Source organism: Ziziphus jujuba, chromosome 6, assembly GCF_031755915.1.
Source record: "Ziziphus jujuba cultivar Dongzao chromosome 6, ASM3175591v1".
Classification (NCBI taxonomy): Eukaryota; Viridiplantae; Streptophyta; class Magnoliopsida; order Rosales; family Rhamnaceae; genus Ziziphus; species Ziziphus jujuba.
This window is the reverse complement of record NC_083384.1, coordinates 8,072,193-8,093,191: the sequence shown is the minus strand read 5'-3', so window position 1 is coordinate 8,093,191 and position 20,999 is coordinate 8,072,193. Positions and strand designations below refer to the sequence as shown.

General features: G+C 34.4%; 1 protein-coding gene across 4 annotated transcripts; it reads right to left on the bottom strand.

Annotated features, from left to right (window-relative positions):
* Window positions 1–10,526: 10,526 nt before the first annotated feature.
* On the bottom strand, window positions 10,527–20,169 carry LOC107411917 (glycerol-3-phosphate acyltransferase ATS12, chloroplastic). 4 transcript variants are annotated; one of them, XR_007237939.2, is made up of 14 exons: window positions 19,735–20,169; window positions 17,454–17,551; window positions 16,854–16,940; window positions 16,645–16,742; window positions 15,132–15,189; window positions 14,377–14,478; window positions 14,220–14,281; window positions 14,012–14,122; window positions 13,211–13,289; window positions 12,598–12,717; window positions 12,396–12,509; window positions 11,535–11,715; window positions 10,974–11,158; window positions 10,527–10,866 (listed from the first exon to the last, which is right to left on the bottom strand). XR_007237939.2 is itself a non-coding variant. In XM_016019593.4 (13 exons), exons 1-12 carry the CDS (start codon window positions 20,060–20,062, stop codon window positions 11,581–11,583), a joined length of 1,392 nt encoding a protein of 463 aa, XP_015875079.3. In that variant the 5' UTR covers window positions 20,063–20,160; the 3' UTR covers window positions 10,527–10,866; window positions 11,535–11,580. The 4 variants fall into 4 exon arrangements, 1 of the variants encoding a protein (XP_015875079.3); XR_007237938.2 differs by having other exon boundaries at window positions 10,974–11,189; window positions 19,735–20,168; XR_003054642.3 differs by having other exon boundaries at window positions 10,974–11,715; window positions 19,735–20,166.
* Between the last annotated feature and the right edge of the window lie 830 nt (window positions 20,170–20,999).

Below are 20,999 nucleotides of genomic sequence, written 5' to 3'. Positions count from 1 at the left end.
TAGAGATAGTAAAATACTTATTAAATTTTTTTATTAATTAATTTAATTTGACAAATGATATAGTAATTTTTAATTAATTAATTTATTTAATTCACTTTTCCATTTAAAAGTTAACTTATTTATTTTTAAATTATATAACTATGCTAATTAATAATATTTTAATATTTATTATTTGGCAAACAAATTTAATAGCTTGTAGAAAATCTTTAAGAATATGTAATACAGCAAAACCAGTGTTTACCTAATCGATCTAATTACCAATTAGTTCTACTCGCAAACAACCAAACATTATATAGTAATATATATAATGACAAATGATGTTATAGTTTATATATATATATATATATATAGAATTGTTCAAAGTACCCCGAAAGACAAAGAAGAATAAGAAGAATGGGAATCCAAAATCTTTTTCTGCTCGCTCTGGCTGCTATGGTTTTGGGTTTTCACGCAGTTAGTGCTAGAACTCTTTCTTCTGATTTCTCCACAGGTATATATATATAGCATTTTACAGTTGTGCCGTACTCTTCATTCATAAACGTGTATAAAATAACAACGTAAATTCTCCATCATTATTAAGTTCACATATATTTATGACTATAACTAGATTGATTTTAATTTTAATTTTATATTTTATATTTTATATTCTTATATTTGTATTTTCTTTTCATTTATAAACAATAATATAAGTATAAAATTTGCATGTTTGCTTCACGAATTAATGTTATAATTTGAGATAATATTGTAGATGATGTGGGCGTGAAGATAGCAGCAGACCCATTTTGCTATGTATTATGCACTGCCAAATTTGGAGACGATGAATGCCTATCAGACTGTGTGAGCCGGAGATTCAATTATGGGAAATGCATACTTGAATCCCCATCGGAAACCCTTTGTTGCTGTAGCCCTTAAACATATACAAACATGCGGGTTTTTAATTTTATTTTTATTACTTTTTTGCAATAACTCGCATGAGTATTTAAACTAAAAATTTCATTATCACATGCAGTTTTATGTATTAATTTACGGAGAACTTTTGCTCCTGAATCGTTTTATTTATATATACATATATATATATATATATATATATATATATACATTTTGGGGAATAAAATCATCATTTTATATATGCTATAATATATCAAATAAATTCCATATGATATATACTATTTTTCTAGATAATAAGTCCAAGTTCCATTTCCCGTATTCCAAAGTATCAAAAGAAAAAAAATATAGTAATAACAAGAACGGAAGTGTAATAAATTATTAAAAAATCACAATAATTCTAAATTTGAACTTTCTTACATCCTATATCAAAAGGATAGATTGAAGACACGAGATTATAGTACAAGTTATACTAAAGAGCCTCAAAATCATGGAGACACAATAATTATAGGTATATATTAGATTATATATGTATTTTTTTATTTAGAGTTTTTTTTATGAGGAATTTATTTTTGTCAAAATTCAAATGTATAAAATGATTCAAACAAATATATAAATATTAGATGAATATATATATTTTTGGAAAGAATAAAGCATATTAATTAGCAAGATTTTTTTTTTTTTAAATTCTTGAAATCTATATCGCAATTAAATATAGTCTAATATGATTAAGGTAACCTATATAATAATATATAGTAAATATTACATGTTATTTGATAAAAATATATTTATATCTTATTTTATTTTATGGAAAATTATTGACTGAAAAAATAAAATAACTAGTTTACTATTAAAATTAATAGTTTTTCAAAAAATAAAAATAGATAAAAAAAAAAGCCTTTGAAAAGATAGTTATATATATATGATAAAAAAAAAAATGACACTTTTTTAAATTTTATATTGGCACTTCAAATTTTAAAATCAGATAACACCATTTTATATGCATGAACGAAAATATATATATATATATATATATACATATATATATATATATATATATATATATAAACACACACAAGGTACTTGAATATAATTGGATGAATTTATAATTTTTAAAAATATAATCATGACATGTAGTACAAATAGAAGCATAGGAAACTATACTTTGAAATTTCTTATAATCAACAGGAATTTGACAGGTTTTGAGACTAGACATCATCTAGCAATCCACGTTTCAGTTTAGATGATAATTAGAAGAGCAATATGATATTATAATTATATTAAGAATAAGACACATAGCCATTACGAAGAAGGCAAATAGCCAAATCAATCTACAAATTGATTAACCTTTTAGGATTCTTTTTTTTTTTTTTTTCTTTTCTTTCTTTTTTGCTGAAACACCTTTTTGGATATATGATTGGTGTCGTCTGGCTTTTGGTTCAATTATATGATGAGACTGGGCAACAAACCTGTATTTGCCCAGTAGATACAATTGGCTCATGGTTAAACTTCATACGGTTCGATGGTCCCGTGTTCAATGCAGGTCGAAGCATATGGTTACCTGGTTGGTTAAATGCTGTTAATGAGAATAGAGACAACTTCACCTACATATATATACGCAAGAGGCAAGCAAACCATCCAAAAGAAGTAACTCTACACTGCTCAATAGATTTTAGTCTTAGATGATTCTGCCATCTAAGTCCATGGCGATTCTCATCCGATGATTCTACCATCTAAGTCCTTGTAGGGACCTCCACTGTGAAGATTTCAGTCTCAGATCTGCTTAGGGTCTGATTCGGATCTGCACTTCTCTTCCCTAGGGCTCTCTCCTCTTTTGGTCCTAAGTCGTTTTTGTTTTTTGTTAAGATGGAGCCAGATCATAGAGGCTTACTTCCCCTTCATGAATCCCTCAGAACCCTTTCTCTCCACCAAAAGGCGCAGATCGATGAGCTAGCAAGTAACAGAGTATTGGTGGGGAAGCTACTCACAACCCGTAATTTCCGTTGCTTCACAATAGGAGAAATCATCTCTAAAACCTGGAATTTGAAGGGCAAAGTCAAGATAGAGAAGTTGGAAGAAAATATTTTCAAATTTTCCTTTGAGTTGTTAGGAGAAAAGGAAAGGATCTTCAATAGTAGGCCATGGACTTTCAATGGGGCACACCTCATTCTCAAGGAATGGCAAGAGACTTTGGTGATCTCTGAAATTTCTTTCCAATTTTTGACCTTTACAGTTTAGATCCACGGTCTCCCTCCTATTTATCTTCATGCTGATGCAGCTCTACAAATTGGTGAACGGTTAGGGAGGGTTATTAAAGATTTGATTACCAAGAAATCAGTTGTAGCACAGCAGTTTCTACACTTTAAGGTGGACATTGACACAGACAACCCCCTCCCGATAGGTTTTTTTCCTGGAAAGAGCAGAAGGCGACGAGCTGTGGGTTCACTTCAAGTTTGAAAGGTTAAGCGATTTCTATTGCAAGTGTGGGCGTCTTTCCCATGTGATCGGAAAATGCCATTTTGGAAAACCGACAATGATTAGAACTGGCACAGGAGTAGAAGCTCGCCTTTATGGGCCGTGGATTTGATCGGAGAATCCGGGAAGCCTGTTGTTTTTCAATCCTCCAGTGGACATCAACGAACTAATCCAACTAGGTAGGACTGCATGTCAGATAGGGTCTAAGGAAGTTGTCATTCCCAATAAACTTCAACTGGAGGACACAAACCAACATAATTTGGTGGAGCTCGAGGTGAAAGAAAAAGGAAGTAGCAACCTATGCAAAAGATGGCAGGAAAGAGACTTTGAAAACATCAAAGCTATGTGCCTAGAGATCAATGCTCTTAGCCTTACTCTAAAAAGGCATGAGCTAGATCTTGAAATGGAGCTTCAGGAGGCGGTTTTGCAGAGATTTAAAAGTCCCTCTTTTAATGTTTTAGGCCTAAATAACAGGGCCGCAACTATTATTAGATCCCTAGCCACTTCTAAAGTTATTGAAAGAAGAGAACTGGGCTCCAGTGGCCCTGAATTCCTTGAGACTATCGGATTGGGCCCACCAGCAATTCTCAAGGCTTCAGGAAAGAAGTTAGGCTCAAAAGATATGACCAGATCCCCCTCAACTCATAAACGTCCAGCTCCAGGTGATTTTTTTGGACCCCCACGCAGCTATTTACTAATAGAAGAGCCCATTGGTGGCAGCTCCTCAGAAGGAATACGGTGCCACACAACTGTAGGAGTCTCTTTTATAGACACTCAACTAGTAAACTCCCTTGCTTTGAATAGGTAGATTGAAACAGTGGTGCTCGATACTTGTGAGAATGCCTTATTGGAGTCTGCTGTAATTGCTAAATCACCTAGAGATAGAAGGATTCCTCAGGTTCAAGATGGAAGGAGAACTAGGTCGTGGAGGAGAGAAGCTCGAAGAAGATATGTATCCTACCCAGAGGAAAACCGATCCGGAGATAGGGAAGCAAGTTCCTTGTCATGGCGGAAACTGGATTTTTAGAAGGCCGAGGAGGTGGGCCTTCTCATGCCCCCCCCCCCCCCCCCTCCCTTTTTCAGCCTTGAAATTTTTTTTCATGGAATTGTAGGGGATTATGTAATCCAGCGGTTACTAATGTTCTAAAAAACCTAGTAAGAATCCATAATCCTTCGTGCTCATTTCTCTGTGAAACGAAAGGAGTAGAAATCATTTAGAAAAGGTGAGCAGAAGCCTAGGCTTCTTTAATTTTGTGATTATTGCAGCCAATGGAACTGCAGGGGGTTTATCTCTAATGTGGAAGGATGAATGCAATCTTAGTATCTCTTGGTCCACTGAGAGAATAATTTGCCGGGATGTCACTGATGATAAAGGAAATCTTGGTTGGAGCTTTCTGGCTTGTCATGGTCCCCCCTATAATTATGAAAAGAACCATTTCTGGAGCCACCTAGCAGAGATTGTGAATGTGTGGAACTGTCTTTGGATTTTATTTGGAGACCTCAATGAGGTGATAGATAGTTCGGAAAAATTCGGAGGCCGCCCAATATGGAGAAGAAGGCTCCATTTGAAAAACTTTATGCAGGAAGTGGATGGATGCGATCTTGAGTTTATTGGAGGGCAATTCACTTAGGATAACAGGCAACACAATCACGCTCTTATTAGGGAATGCCTTGACAGGGTAGGGGTAAATAAAGATTGGTTGGTTAGTTTTTCCCTGTCTGTAGTGGAGCATCTTATTTTTGAGGAATCAGATCATTGCCCAATTCTTATTCGGTTGGTTAGTAAAGAGAAGAAAGCAAAGAAACCTTTTAGATTTCTAAAAGTCTGGACTACCGACAGATCAAGCAACTATGTGATTGAGAAAGCCTAGAATGCTGATTGTCAGCTTGGGATGAATTACCATAAATTAAAAAGAAGCTTTCAGGAAACTGCAAAGGCTTTAAAGATTTGGAATAAGGAGGTTTTTGGCCTTGCTGATAAAGAAATTCGTAGTCTAGAAGCCGATCTTCGTGTCTTGCAACAATGGGAGGATAGAGACATAAGAAAAGAAGCTGAAGTTTTGGACAAGCTGCGATTAAATAGAGCTAGATGGGAGTCTATTCTTTGTCAGAAATCTAGAGAAATCTGGCTTAAGGAAGGAGACAAAAATACTAAATTCTTTCATGCTAGTCTGCTGAATAGAAGAAGTAGGATCCAAGCAATTAAAGATGACCAGGGATGGATCTATGATCCAGACCAAAGAGGGCAGTACTTCTTACGTCACTTCAAAGAACTCTATAAATCTGATTTTCCAAGAATCCTGGAGGAATTTAAAGAGCTTGGCGAGAGCCTCATTTTCCAGGAAGAAAATAATGCTTTAACGAGAATTCCTATGCCAGAAGAAATCAAAGAGGCAATCTGATATTTGCATCCGCTAAAAAATCCTGGACCGGATGATTTTCCAGATATTTTCTTTCGGTCTTATTGGAATTTAGTACAAGATAAGGTGATTAATTTTACGCAGGAATTTTTTTGCATCAAGAGGATTCCCCTTTCAATCAATGAAACTTTCATCGTGCTTATCCCAAAGATCAATCAACCTCAGAACTTCAATCATTTTAGACCCATCAGCTTGTGTAATTTTGTGTATAAAATTGTGTCCAAGATCCTAGCAGGGAGACTTAGCAGTGTCATTGAGAAGATTATCTCTCCTAATTAAGGCGCTTTCGTCAAAGGTCGATGGATAGCGGAAAATACAGTGATTGCCCAAGAACTAGTTCATAAATTTTGGAACCATAAAGGAAAACACGGCCTCATGATGATTAAAATCGACTTAAAGAAAGCTTATGATCGCCTCGAGTGGAGCTTCGTTGATAAGGTCTTGAAATTATGGGGTTTCTCTATTGAGTTCAGATGGCTTATTCGGAGTTGTTTAAGATCGGTGAATTTTTCCCTACTTCTTAATGGGAGCGTGTGTGGTTCTTTCAAGCCTGAAAGAGAAATTCGGGAAGGTGATCCCCTTTCACCTATCCTTTTTATTCTGTGCTCTGAAATCTTGTCTAGGTTTTTGCTGAAAAAGGAAGAACAAGGTAGGCTGTTCAGAATAAAGGTGGATCGTAATGCTCCAGCAATCTCTCACCTCATGTATGTAGACGACCTCATCATATCATGTCGTGCCAACCCCAGGGATGCTGCTACTATCAGGGAGTGTTTATTTTATTTCTGCAGTTGGTCCGGACAAGTGGTCAATGAAGAGGAATCCAACATTTTCTTTTCAAAATCCACCCTTTGAAAGGATATGATGAATATCAAGGAAATTTTAGGTTCCAAGGATATGGGAGTTGCGGCTATCTACTTAGGGAACTCTTTAGTTTTCGGGAGAAACAACTTGAAAGAGTTTCATTTTCTCAAAGAAAGTATTAAAGGACGATTGGAGGGTTGGAATAAGCATTTTCTCTTAAAGGCTAGAAAGGCAACTTTGATTAAATCAGTAGTGCAAGCTATCCCTAACTATACAATGTCTACCTATCTTTTACCTAATAATGTTTGTGAAGACTTGGATGCCTGTGTTCGAAAGTTTGGGTGAGAGTCAAAGCCGAAAGCGACTGGTTTCTTGGCTTCGAATGTGCTGGCCAAAAGAAATGGGAGGCTTAGGTTTTCGAGGATTCAAGGATGTAAATATGGCCCTTGTTGCAAAACTCGATTGGAAAATAGCCTGTGTAGAAGATAGCCTATGGATCCGGCTAATGAAGGCGAAGTATCTACGCAATGAGTCTTTTTTTGGTTATAAACTTAAAAAAAGGGCTTTGTGGGTTTGGCAAGGAATCATCAAAACTAGGAAAGTCATAAGAAAAGGTTCATGCTTCCAAATTGGAGATGGTTCGGCTATAGATATTTGGAAGGACCCATGGCCACCAGATTTAGATTTAAAAAGCCCTATCAGAAGGACTGGAACAGATGTTTGTAGATAGAGGAGAGTTTTCGAGCTTCGTGATGAGTGTACTAATCAATGGAAAGGACCTGAAATTCATCATCTTTTTAACTCGGTTTCTGCTGAAGCTATCTTACAGATCGCTTGGCCTCGAGTTAGCTGTAGAGACAAACTCTTGTGGAGAGGAAATAAGGAAGGTAGGTTTACGGTCAAAAGTTGCTATGAACTCATGTGTAGGGATGCGTACGATAGAGATGCTGAGGATATTTGGAAAAGACTCTGGAATCTTAAGATTCACGAACGTCTCAAAATGATCTTATGGAGAGTGCTGGCCAATGTTATCCTACAAGAGAGCTGATTTTGCTAGATTAGGAAAATGAGATCGCAATTGTGTTTGGTGCGAAGACAAAGAGGAAACGGTGCTGCACATTTTCAAAGATTGCCACTTTATCAGAAGACTAGCTTTTGCTAGTAAGTGGGGGTGCGGACTTGAGAATTGGCAGATGTCCAACATTAAGGAGCTGGTGGAGATGTGTATCAATCCATTTGTAGTTGGGGGTAGTCAAGGCAAAGATAAGAGAGCATTTACCATCTTCCTGTCCACTTTGCTTTATTTTACTTGGTTTTGTAGAAATGAAAAGATTTTCTCTGACTTTACCCACAGTCAGGATCTGTTTATCATTTTGATTTACTTCTAGATGAATTTTTAATTCTGGAAGAGGCAGGCAAAACTCAAGCTAGTAGTTTTAAGGATCGGTGGACTCCCCCTCCTAAAGGCTGGTGGAAAATCAACTTTGACGTTGCCTTCTGTAATGATCAACCTGGGATTGCTTTTGTGGTTAGAGACTGGAAGGGGGATGTCATGTTTTATGATGCTAAGCGAATTTGCTACGGTTCCCCTATGGAGATTGAGGTGAAAGATTTATCGTGGGTTGCTGAAGTGGCTGAGAGGAGGTTATGGAGAGCTCTTTACTGGTCTTTGGACTGCAGAGAAGATGTGAATGATATTCTTTCCATGGAAGATCCTATGGTATGGGAAACAAGATATGATATCATTTTCCTCAGATTTATTTTTGAAAATGAGAACCGGTAATTGTCTTGGAATTCTAGAAATTCAAATAAAGTGGCTGACTTGCTAGCCAAGAAAGCCCTTCAGATAGGAGCCTCTTTTGATTTGAATGCTTGTAACTCTGGTACTTTTCCTAGGAACATTTCGTGCTTGTTAGCCATTGATGCTCTTGGAAGTAACCTCTCTTTGTAATTCCTTCCCTCCTTGGGAGGTGCTTTTGTGGCTTGTGCAATGAATTGTCTTTATTTACCAAAAAAAAAAAAAAAAAAAAAATTCTACAAAATGATTATTTCAGCATAAAAAAATTATACGGATTGATTATTATTATTATTATTATTATTATTGTTTTTTAATATCTGCTAACGTTCTCAAAGGACACATGCAATTGACTGTTAGAATTAAGTATTTCAAATTAAAAAAAGGTACTCATTCTCTGAATCCTTTAAAAGCAACAAAATTACCAATGCAGAAAAAGTATATAAAGTACATTTCATTGCGCCACTTGTTTTTTCATACAGTAAAATACGTACATTTCCATACAATTTTCAGTAAACGAATTTTTTTTTTGGGTGAATTTTCAGAAAACAAAATTGAACAGTATTAATCAAACAAAAAGTACCAAAACTTGGTCATTTTCAATTGTCTTCAATCTATATGTATAAAATTATAATTTATAAATGAGTCTCTTAATTGTAATTGAGAAAATATTGAACCACGTGTCCTCAATCCTTCTTTTTCAAAAAACAAAATTTATCATAGAGTTGGTTTTGAGACAACTCTCTCCCTGTTGTCCGCCCCCGCCCGCCCCCCAACCTCCGCGGGGGCCCATATATATATATATAAATTTTTTTTTTCGATAAATCTCTCTCACCCCTATAAATGTCACATATATACAAAGAATCACGTGAGCACTAGTACTACTTATCCATTACCTGTACAATAAGGAAATATAGCAGAGGAAGCTGTACTTTTTTTTTTTTTTTTTTTTTTTTTCTTTGGGTAAAAAGAGGAAGCTGTACTTATAACATACAATTTTATTGTAAAGAAATTAAAATGGTGTGCTTAAAGCTAAATGTATTCCACCAGCTTCGAATTGGGCATGTCTTTCTTGTCTTAATTCTCATCTCCGATGAAACCTCAGCTTGTGAGCTAACTGAGGTTACTGATGAAACATGTAAGCTAATTCTCTTTCTCACATTCTCTAATAATATATGTGTGTGAGTGAATATATATTTCTACCCAATCAATGTATTTGTGGTCTATTTAAGATACTTGTAAATAAAACATCAAATTTGAATATTAATTCAATATTGAAGCTAGGAATAATTATATTGATTTTATTTCTTAAAATGTGTAGTGATGGGGTTAAGAAAGAATAATATATATGGACAATGGCAAAAAAAGGTGGGATAGCAAAAATAGCATACAAGTACGGAAGAGGATTATTTTCTGAAGCGTTTCGATCGTACGCAAAAGTCTACCAGCTAAACCCAAAACCGAAGGAGCCAAGACTACTACAATACAAGTGCATGCTCAAAATAATATTCATCTTCACTATTAGATGCAATGCCCCTTTTTTTTTCCATATAATTTCAAGTTTCAACATTAATGTCATATAAATAAGCTGTGTGTATTCACCAATAAAAAAAGAAAAAAAAAAAAAAAAAGCTGTGTGTATGTCTATGCATATAGTTGGTAATTTTCTACTTTACATGATCGTCAACCTCCTGCTAATATCGGTAGAACGTAAAAGAAGAATTTAGTAGATGATTAGTTGGTGAAATGAGCATCGTCCAATAGAATAAAAATTCTAAAATTATGTGTACATATACTTTTGTTGTATTGAAATAATCTAAGTTTATCTACCATCCATCCCATTATTCTTCATCCATCTTGTAATTATGTTTTTGGATATATCTTAATGCAAAATGGGCAATGATTCAATTTGAGTTTTAACTTCAGCTGTCTTTTATTCAATTCTTCTTTCGACAAAGAATATGGCGGTCATATGGAGTAAAAAAATATTTTTCATGCTTACATAGTTAATAATTTTTCAAGCTATAAGAGACGTATTTAATTTCCATCAAATTTTTATAAGTTAATTTTCTAGTCTTTCCTTTTCCTTTCTTCATGGCTGCAACATTTGAGAATGGTACTTGAAAATTAAAAGAAAAAGGGAACAGGAATGACCCATACGAATACAATTAGCTTAGTCACTGAATAATTCCAGGTACAATAGGTAAACCTAAAAAGTTGCGATTGTCATTCTAAACATGAAAGAACTTATACAATTGTGCTTAAAATATATCTATGAAAAAAAAAAAAAAAATACAAAGAAATTGAATACAATATTCATGTGAAATTTCTTGCTTTTTCAATGGTTCCATCTGTACAGATCACCGTTAACGTTGAAGCTTCCGTGACAGCTCGAGCATTTGAAGAATTCAGCTGGTTATAGAGAAAATGGGCTTCTTCTATCAGCGACTTATTCCCAAGGAGCCGAGAGAATCGTCAAAAATGTATACTCTAAAAGAAATCAAAATCAAACTAATTAACATATAAAAGTTAATAAAGCATCAATATTACAAAACGTAGAAATATATAAATGAAAGTTATTCAGAGTTTCTCTCTACCTCTTCTCTGGACTTGGCAGAGTATCATTATGTGTCATTTTCAGGATACGAACAAAAGCACTTTAGTTCAATATACGAATTCATATTTACATTAGGCTTGGGAACGAGGAGCTGCCCCAGTGCAGTAACCACATCCTCAAAGAGATGAATATTCATCCTTTTCTTTTGGTTTTCATTTTGTATATCTTTATTAGGAAATAGAAGAAAAAAGAGTATCTGTGATTCATGGGAAAGCGAGAAAAGGAAGAAGAAAAATTATATATGTGGACATTGGAAAACCTTCAACATTGCTACAATAATGCTGCCTTAAATTTTAAGCAAAATCCATAAACCAGGAAAAAAAAAATTGTTGTAAATCTCATAAAACGTGCAAACTTACAATTGGAAAAAGCTTTCAACACCCAGATTCTTCAGGCAGTTCATGATTCTTAAAACAAGATTAAATACAAACGTATGGTCTACAGGTCTATTTACGTCTATGTTATGTATGCGTCTGCATATGTTATATTTATCAACAAAGCATCTCAAATTCATTATCGAAGATTTCCGCTAGGAGAATACCTGATTGTGAAAGCGGTTCAGTAAGAAATAGGTACAAAAAGACTGATTAGTTCCACAGCTGTGACAAAGATACAGCTGGAGTTGATGCATGTAGTCCTTGCTTGCCATGTACAGCAGATTTCAGCACATTGTATTGCTCATTAACAGAATTGTAGAGTGCTTGTGTGTAGACCTGCCCGGCCTGTTGCAGAGGATAGCCACAACATTTAGAGTAATTAAAGTGGAAGCAATAGACATGACTTCTACAAATTACTGGTCTGACTATTTTAACTAAACCTAGTATACATACAAACAAGAAACATGGAACTTTAAAGAGGACCAGAACATCCCTTGGATGTTACACCTTCATCATACTCGAGGAGGAATACATGATATTCACAATTATAATAAGGTAATAACCATAGAAAACATGATATTTACAATTTTGAAGCCATGTCCTTGAAGGCTTGTTTCCAACTGTATTTCTAGCACAAGTAAATATCATGACCCCATACTCTTTGCTGTCTCTACCCTCCCTCTTTTTTCTTTGGTACAGTCAAAACTGACCAAATATACTAACTACCTAGATTTCTTGAAAAGGGTACCTTCCTGTTGAAGAAACTAAATAATAGCATCGTCACTCTAATCATCCTTTCAAGTTCTAACTACAAAGAGAGAAAGTACTACATAAACAGCCAATGCTTATGATCATCTATGACAACAAAATGCAACCAAGACAATTATGGAGTGCAAATTTGACTCGTTGATTTTAAGTGCACAGATTGTCTTCTGATAAGGGCTACACCAACATAAAATACTAGCATGTGGATCTATTCATGTAAACCAGGGAGGTAAAAGATCAGCGTATTAAGTGGAACCAACCTCTTCAGATGTTTTACAGGAAGCAGAAATTTCAGAGAAGTTGACTTCAGGTGCCACTGATAGTCCAACCCCATGAAAGGATATCAATCTTTTCTCTCCAACATCTTTTTCTACCTGGGAGAAAAGAAGGAAAAAAAAAAAAAAAATGGAAAATAGAAGATGAAAGTATTACCAGAGAGACCAAGTCTGAGAAATGCTATACCTGGGGTGGAGGCGGCATGATATTGTAACACAACAATGCCAATGGATATATATGCCCTGGAACACCAGCATGTTCTGCAAGCCTTCTCATGTTGTCCACTGAAGAAGCATCAAAGGGAGCCTGACCCCCTTATATCAGTATGAAGGGATTTTAATGGCATCATCAAAATGAAGTTGCTGTTTAATTTATAGAAATAAGAAATGACGAGAACCACAGATGCAGATTACTAAAACATTGCTATCTTCAGGACCAATTAAATGTGAGTTTATGGGGTGAACTGATGGAACTAGGCTGAAGACCAAAGAAACTCTTTTCTTTTCTTGTTTTGTTTAATTCTCTGCAGTGTTATTCTAACTTTTAAGGCACAATAAGCTCTTCACATATTTGGAAAAATTCCTGTGACCAAATAGAGTGGATTGTTTTTCAACCCCATTTTCTACCTTCCAAAAAGAAATGTTTTTCACAACTTCATCCTGGCATAAAACAACTTGTAGGAAGCATAAATAGAACCAAAAGATAGGACCTCCGACATTATTGTACTTAAAAAGATAGTCTAGCCATTACATGTTCTTTGTCTACATATATAACAAAACTGAGGGTAAAAAACACTTACTGGATGCCACTCTTCAGTTACCGGATCTGGTCGATCCCTACCACCACTTGGTGCAATCCATATAAGTTGTGACCCACCCCTACAGTTAAATATGTTCTGTCAGGGGACTGGATATCAATAACAAATCAAAACCATACAGATTCAGAGTATAAAGAATAATAAGGACTAACTACCACACCAGAAGATGTCAATCACATAAACAAGGAGGATTACATAACAAATAAGGCACTCAACTGAAGTGGAAGGATAAACAGACAGTTTACAGTTTACTAACAATAAACCAGACTGCCAACACTACCTAAGATTGTTTTTACAGCCTACTACTACTATTGATAAAGCCTGGATGATGACTCCCTAAGTCAAACAAGGAAATGCAATTTTGTACTAGTCTGGTTTGATGCAATATTGTTATGTAAGTTCGAGGGGTCTATGAAACTAGAAACATCATACGTCAGGAGTGCCCATGAACCGCCTAGCTGAATGATCTAATATATTATTCAACAACACTCTCTGGCATACACAGAAAGAAAAAAATGAAAATAATAACATAAAAGCATGATATGCATTCCTCAGCATTCAAACCAGGAGTAAGATCATTATAATGGTATCATTATAATCCCCCTGTCCTTGTCCTGATACCAATTCTTTTTCAGAAGAAGGAAATGCTTTTTCACCAAAGAGCTCAAGGTTCACATTTTGAAACGTTTTGGACAGGAAATACAGTATGCCAGAAGTAAGATCCCTGAACAATACAGAGTGCAAAATCCCAAAAGGAAATAAATAAAATTCTAATAAAGGCACCTCAAAAGCAAAGCCATTTCCTTCAAACTTCGGGTATTTGCTTTTCTTTTCATCTCAGCAAGCTCAGGAACATCAAACATGTGTTTTTTTGAGTACACACAAACAAGATTCCTGAAAAAGTACATAATGAAAAATCTTATCAATTAATCATTTAGAAGTGATACAAAACCATAACATCATAAAACATATCTTAAAATCTCACAAGCACCTTCCAATGCTAAATGGCTTGCAAAGCGGATCGGTCACAACCCTATCTCCAGCAACATAGATCTGTAGCACATAATGTAAAGTTTAGTTATGCCAGCAATTAAAAAAGCACTAGTTTTCTTGGTAGAGTAGAACAAAGAAACGAAAGACCAGTTCACCATGTTTTCAGCAATATGTGGGTTTGTTGTTTCAAGCAACAAGGAAATGACAGCAGGATCTGCTTCAGTTTGGTGGTTTGAAATCAGAATGATGTTGTGACCCTGCAATCAGTAGTAAAAGAAGAACCAATTATACCACAAAAGTCACTTCTTTCTTTTCTTTTCAGAACACAACAGAAAGTACTTCAACTTGTTTTATCATCTCTCTGATCACTTGGTTAAGAATTTATGTTAAGAGGAAGAACATATTTCCTCGAACTCAAAGAACAATGCATCTGGCATATTGCACAACAACAAAAGCATCTAAGTCATACCATCCAAGCCGATCAAGTGTCAGAAAACTTAAATTGGACCACAATTTTGACAACTAGTATGCAGGCGTAGCCAAATCCTGAATATCTAATCCCCATATAACGCTTGAACCAGTTTAGTATGGTAGTCACAGTTCCACTCCAATGTCACACTATGGTTACCAAAGAAAAAGTGTAATGCTAGAATAAAGCAACTGACCAATGAGGATGCTACCAATAAAAGGACTAATTTGCTTTTATTATTACCCCTACCCTCCTGTCCACTTTACATCCAAAAAACATAAATAACTTGCTAACCTAAACCTAAGTTGCCACATGTATATTCAAGTACAAGCGTTCATGTCTAACTACCAATGCTTAACTTTACTCATCAAATTTTCAAAATGTTTAGCAGTTAGGCCAGAAAAATTCTGTAAACAAAATAGAATTACTCAGGATAGGCACCTCCTTAAGCTTCTCTTCCATTTCATTGAAAATGGAGATGTTGCCAACATATGAGTTCCTGCACGAAAGAAAATCAAAACTTCAGGGCAGGGAAAAGATTAAATTGTAGGGAAACTGACATTATCTTGACATAAGGCACATGACTTCCTTTTGCAAATAGAATAACCTAGAATCATAAAAATTTTCACTCTTTTTAGACTAGGTTACGGGTATAATAAACCACCTCAAAGATCAGAATTAAAAAAATAACATAAAAGGTTTGGAAAGAAAATGTTTAAGTTTGTTTGTCCAGTACAAATGAAGTAGCCAAACTGAATGCATATAGTAAAATAGACAAATTACAGAAGTAGATCATAAATCAAGCCGATTCATGATTATGATTCCTCTCAGTTCAGGGAAGAAAAAGACAGTTGCAGACAAATTACACCTCGATTAGCTTCCACTTACTATAAGCTTCAGTCCAGTTATAAAAATTCCATAAAAGAAATGAACCTCTTTTTCCTGATTTAAGTCTTGATTTCCCGAAGGAAATGGTTCATATTCATTTACAGCTGCAAACATAAATAATTTCTTTGTGGTATTTATTCAAGTTTCTAAATCTAGGTCTGAGTATGATAATTGGATATTAAGCATTAATTAGGGGGACAAAGTAAATGCAAAAAGTGGAGAGAACAGGAAAGAGAATGGGGGGAGAGTGAGAATGACAAAGACAATCATTGAATAACAAGAAGTACAATGACTTGACAACAAAAAGCTTAAAAATATAACAGAGACAATAATAATGATGATGGTAAAACAAATACCATAAAAACTCTTTTATAATCAATCAATTATGATAAAAATGAATGAAACACTCGAAGAAGCTATGAAAGCCTGATCCATATTAACTAGTTACCTACATAAAACGCTGTCACATTATGTATTTTTTAGTGACTAACCTGAAAATAAGTATTTGTCACCATAATGTTTTACAACCCAGAGGCCAAATTACTTGTACCATCAATCGGCCCTAATTCAAGCCAGATTGGACCCTCCAAAGTTCAAATTGTCTTAATAGTTAATTTTAACCTGTGCAAACAGCAAGTTGGACTACCTATCAATAAAAATGCCAGTTTGATTAGGAGAATACTAAGCCGTTCATAATTCACCCAAATTCTTTACTACATTGAAAATCTTCAATGAGCGACTATACAAAAGGATATTTTAATAGAAAACAATCTAACCATAATGCTAATCCTACGTCCTACTCACATTCATCTTTCTTACATCATTTGTCTTGGAATAATTAGAGCATGGCCCAAATATTTGAGAATACAGAACAGAGGTTAATACAGGATTGCATTAAGTGACATGTTCATTCATACAGTTTGATTTCAAAATTGGTTTGTCATAATTGAGATGACATGGATTCATTTAGAAAAGATAGATTATACAAATAAATGCATCATTACAGACACAACATGCAGTTAACCATAAGTATTACAACCACATGGAGATGGAAACCTTAACTAACCTGAAATCAACTAAAGGTCGAATGTAATTTTGACCAAACATATAGTAGTCGAAAGGCTCCCGCAATGCTTTGTGATATGGCGCGAACACAAATGGCTCCTGAAAATTGAATTTCATACATGCTAAATATTCTTAAAGTTACATCAAATGTTGTGCTGAATATACATAAGTTATTAGAATTGTGACACAGAAAATAATGTCCAATTTTACCTCTACATCCAAGAAAATACGATCAAGTGCAGCAGTCATATTTGAAAACACAATCTCATCTGCATTAGGATTCCCACTTTGGAAAATCTGAAGCAAGAGAGCATGTGAATAAAATAGCAGAAAATTTGTCTACATTCCAGAAAGACAGATAGGTATATTATATAAAATGCATATAGATGTGCAAATCTTATGATTATCCAAGATAAGAAGATCTTGAGATTGGATTTATGATGAACTAATCTTAACTTTAGTAGTCTTCGTTAACACTGCAAAAGACTGGTAATTACTTGCAACGACAATCAAAAATCTGAAACTTAACCAATGATGCAGCCATAAATAAAATGCAAATTGTTTCTTGATATCAGAGTCTACTTGCCTAATTATTCTGAGTTAAAATCTCGTTAACCCCTATTTGTGTTAATTTAATATGCTGCACATGACCTCCAATTACTGTCCCATTGTTGGATAGGCCTATATGTGAGACGATGTGTAAATAGCATAACAATAAAATAAAATGTAAATAGCATAAAAAACTATAAATAGCGTTGCCTACACATCTAAATACGTAAAATAAAAAATGAGTTTAACAATAAATATTACAGCATTTTTATAATTCTGATATAATTCTTCCATCCCTGCAGCAACATTTGAAGGAAGTCTTCCTTCTTCTGCTTCCTTCTTGATTCCAGAAAGTATCTCTGCCGATAAATTCTCAACATAAATCGACAAAACTAATGACACCTAACTATCCAAATTTAAATTGAAATTTTATGACAAAATAAAGAGCTGTGTTATGATTGTAGAGCAATAATTTTTTTTTTTTGGCAATTGATAATTCTTCTTAAAAAAAAAAAAAATTAGAATTTTCCATTGACAAAGCTGTATTTATAGTATTTTAAACATATTATCACCTTCTCTATGCGTTTCAAAGTAGCTGCTTCACCATATTCTTTCCTTTTAAAGAACTGCTTTCTTTCACAAAGTACTTTTTTTTTGAAAGAGCCGATTATTCAACTACAATTTTCTACAAAAACATCCAGAAGTAACTACTAAGGAGACAAAATAATGAAAAGACAAATTAGATCTATACATGACTTGGACTTAGAGTACTCTCAAACTGGATTTCAAAGCAGCTCCAGTTATGTTAAAAACCAATTACATGAGTGGCTAATTCTCAAAAATTTTTAGCAGAATATATCTTCTTCTTTATTATTATTTCTATCAACTCAGCTGATCACACTCTAAAGTTCTAAAAATGTTCACCAAGACAGATCTAGAGCTTCAAAAAAATTTGCATGAGTTTTTCCCAGTTTATGATTTCCTAATTTTCAATTTTTTACTTTTTGACAAGTTTCAATGCAAAACCTGCCAATGGGAATTTTAGTTCTAAGGGGAGGAAAAAAAAAAAAAGGAAATCTTATTCTCAAAATCCAAAGCTGAGAGTCAAAATCATAAATTATGATCTTAACCACCCAAATAAGACAAGTAAAAAAACATTAAAGCATTCAAAGAATTCAAATGAAACCTACTAAGAAACAGCAATACACCTGAATCTTTGAAAGAATTTCAGACAAGCAAGATACTCAAAACTTTTATAGAATCTTCCAGAATTACATATGACTATCATTGTTTAAGATTTCAAACCACAGCAGCCGATCAATAACAGTAAGTCTTCCAAAAATGTGTAGTATTTATCTTTTTAAAATTCCTTTTTAAAAAAAAAAAATTATATAAATAATGATAAAGTAAGCATACATACCCCTCTGATATGACCAATTTGCAAGTAGCAACCACAAATCTCAAAGTAATTATACCATTTAAATGTCATTAAGATCCTACCAATAAGCAACAATGCACATTAACTTTTCTAAACAGAGTACTGACAATTTGATGACTGGAAAAAGGAACCCAGTAAATGGTCGGGTTGACTAAAATTTATTACACCATCTAATCTATAAAGTTATAGTAAGACATTGAAAAGCAAAATGCGATTAAAAACAAAAGGCCACTTACTAAGAAAATTACGTTTTTAATCACCATTCATATATTGAGGCATATGCAATTAGAATACCAGGTTCCTTCAACTTCTGTAATCAGTTGACGTAATTTAATAAATTCCTTCGTACAAAAACAAAATATCAATTCTTTTTCCACTTGTTTCACAAAAAATCCATTCTCTTCCAAAAATTAGTGGACTTTGATCCACTTCTAAATAAGATTCTCCCTCTTAGACCAAATCCACATAACAGCCAAAAACAAAAACTCTTTATTGTCACAAAATCCCATAGCATTAGCTTAAACAAAATAATTAAAAACAAACACCACGTATGAAAAAAGGATTATAAAAATCATTTGAATCCAAACATGATAAAGAAGCAAAATAGAGATTTAAAAATAATAAAAAAGAAATACCACGCCATTAACTCAGCGTGATTTGCATGACTAAACACACTCAGACAAGTAAAACCTCCATTCAAGTAACTACATAGCATCCAAGCCTGGTACGACTATTCAACTCCGAAAAAAAGGAAAGAAAAAAAAGAAAAGAAAAGAAGAAGAGGCGTATCACAATTTCATTTCCTTCCAATTCCTCAATTTATTTTGTTTACCAGTTTTATTATTTTTATACGAATATTTATTTGTAAGGGCCAAAAAACCAAAAAAAAAAAGGTGTTAGAATAAAGCAAGAAAATAGGCGTATCACAATTTCATTAAAGCAAAAGACTACGCCATTTAAAAACTAATAAAAAAAAATTTCAAGATAAAAAAAAGAAAAATAGAAATTACTAAACATAGAATCTCGTTAAGCTAAAAAAGAGAAGTAAACAACTTTCTTTTTTCAAATTTTTTTTTTTCTCAGAAACCAAACACTAAAACATACCTTCTTCAGAAGCAGCATTAAGAAAAGTCCGTGAACGATTACTCTCTTTCCATTCCGAACTGATAGCAAGCGGAGAGACACCACTCTCAGACGCCGCCGAAGCCGCCGCAGACGACGACGAAAACGATGATTCCTTATCCTTAACCATCTTGGCCATAGCACGTAGCTTCAAAGAGTAAACCAAACAAGGACAAGAAAGAGGATTTCGCAAACTCTGTGCGAAAGAAACAGCAAACAACTTCGAAGACGAAGAAGAAGATGCAAATGGAACCCTAGACGATGAGATAGTAGAGAATGTGGAAGGCGTAGCAGCAGATAGGATAAACATAGTCTTCTTGTTAATCTCTGATGAAAAAGAAAGAAAAAGAGAGAGGCTGTGGAGGAGAGAGCAAGCGCGTCGTACGCCACAAAGCTTATAAGAGGCGATTGAGAAGCTTATTGGATCGAGGAAATGGCTAAGCCTAGCCTAGCCGAGCCGCGCCCAGCCAGCTGGATTTGAGCCGAAGACTCCGATTGGGTCGTATTGGCGGGCCAAGCACGTGGTCTTCACGCTCCCTCACCCCTTTTACGGCTGCTGAGTGAGGTTTTAGACTGGTGGACACAGACTGTGAGATCAACGGAATGTATTGGTACACGTGGAATTGATAGAGAGATAGAGAGATAGAATGGTTTTGTGGGACCGAGATACCGGGGGCCCAATGTTGTCATGTACTGTGATGGGGTTTTGATTGGACTTTGTTTGGGCTTGATTGGACTTTTCTCAAATGTGGATAATTTATATTCTCCTACGGGTAATTAATGCTAAGATTGTTTTTGGGGTTAATGAAAACAGACAAATTTGTTGTTTCTTCCATGTTGATCCTTGGTTAATCAGTTTCATAGGAATTATCTTAATTTTATCAAGAGTAGAAAATCTATTATTATTTTAGCCTATCTATACCCTTCTGAATATATTATAAAACCAATTTTTTATTTTCTTTTCCTTTCCTTTCTGACCTGATCGTCGCTTTTTTTATTTTTAATTCTTTTTTTTTTTTAAAGAAAAGAATTAAGCAATTAATGAGATGCTTAAAAGAATTAATGAAAAGTAAACGCCACCCTTTTAGACCTTGAAAGTCCAAGTATTCCGAAATAAATGCTTGCAATGCAAGCAATTACATTGATTTGCAGCAAAAGGATCGGTTATAACGAATTGTCGCTGTATAACCAAAAAGTCGTATCACAATTTGCAGCCATTGATATTGGAAAAATTCACAGAAAGAAGC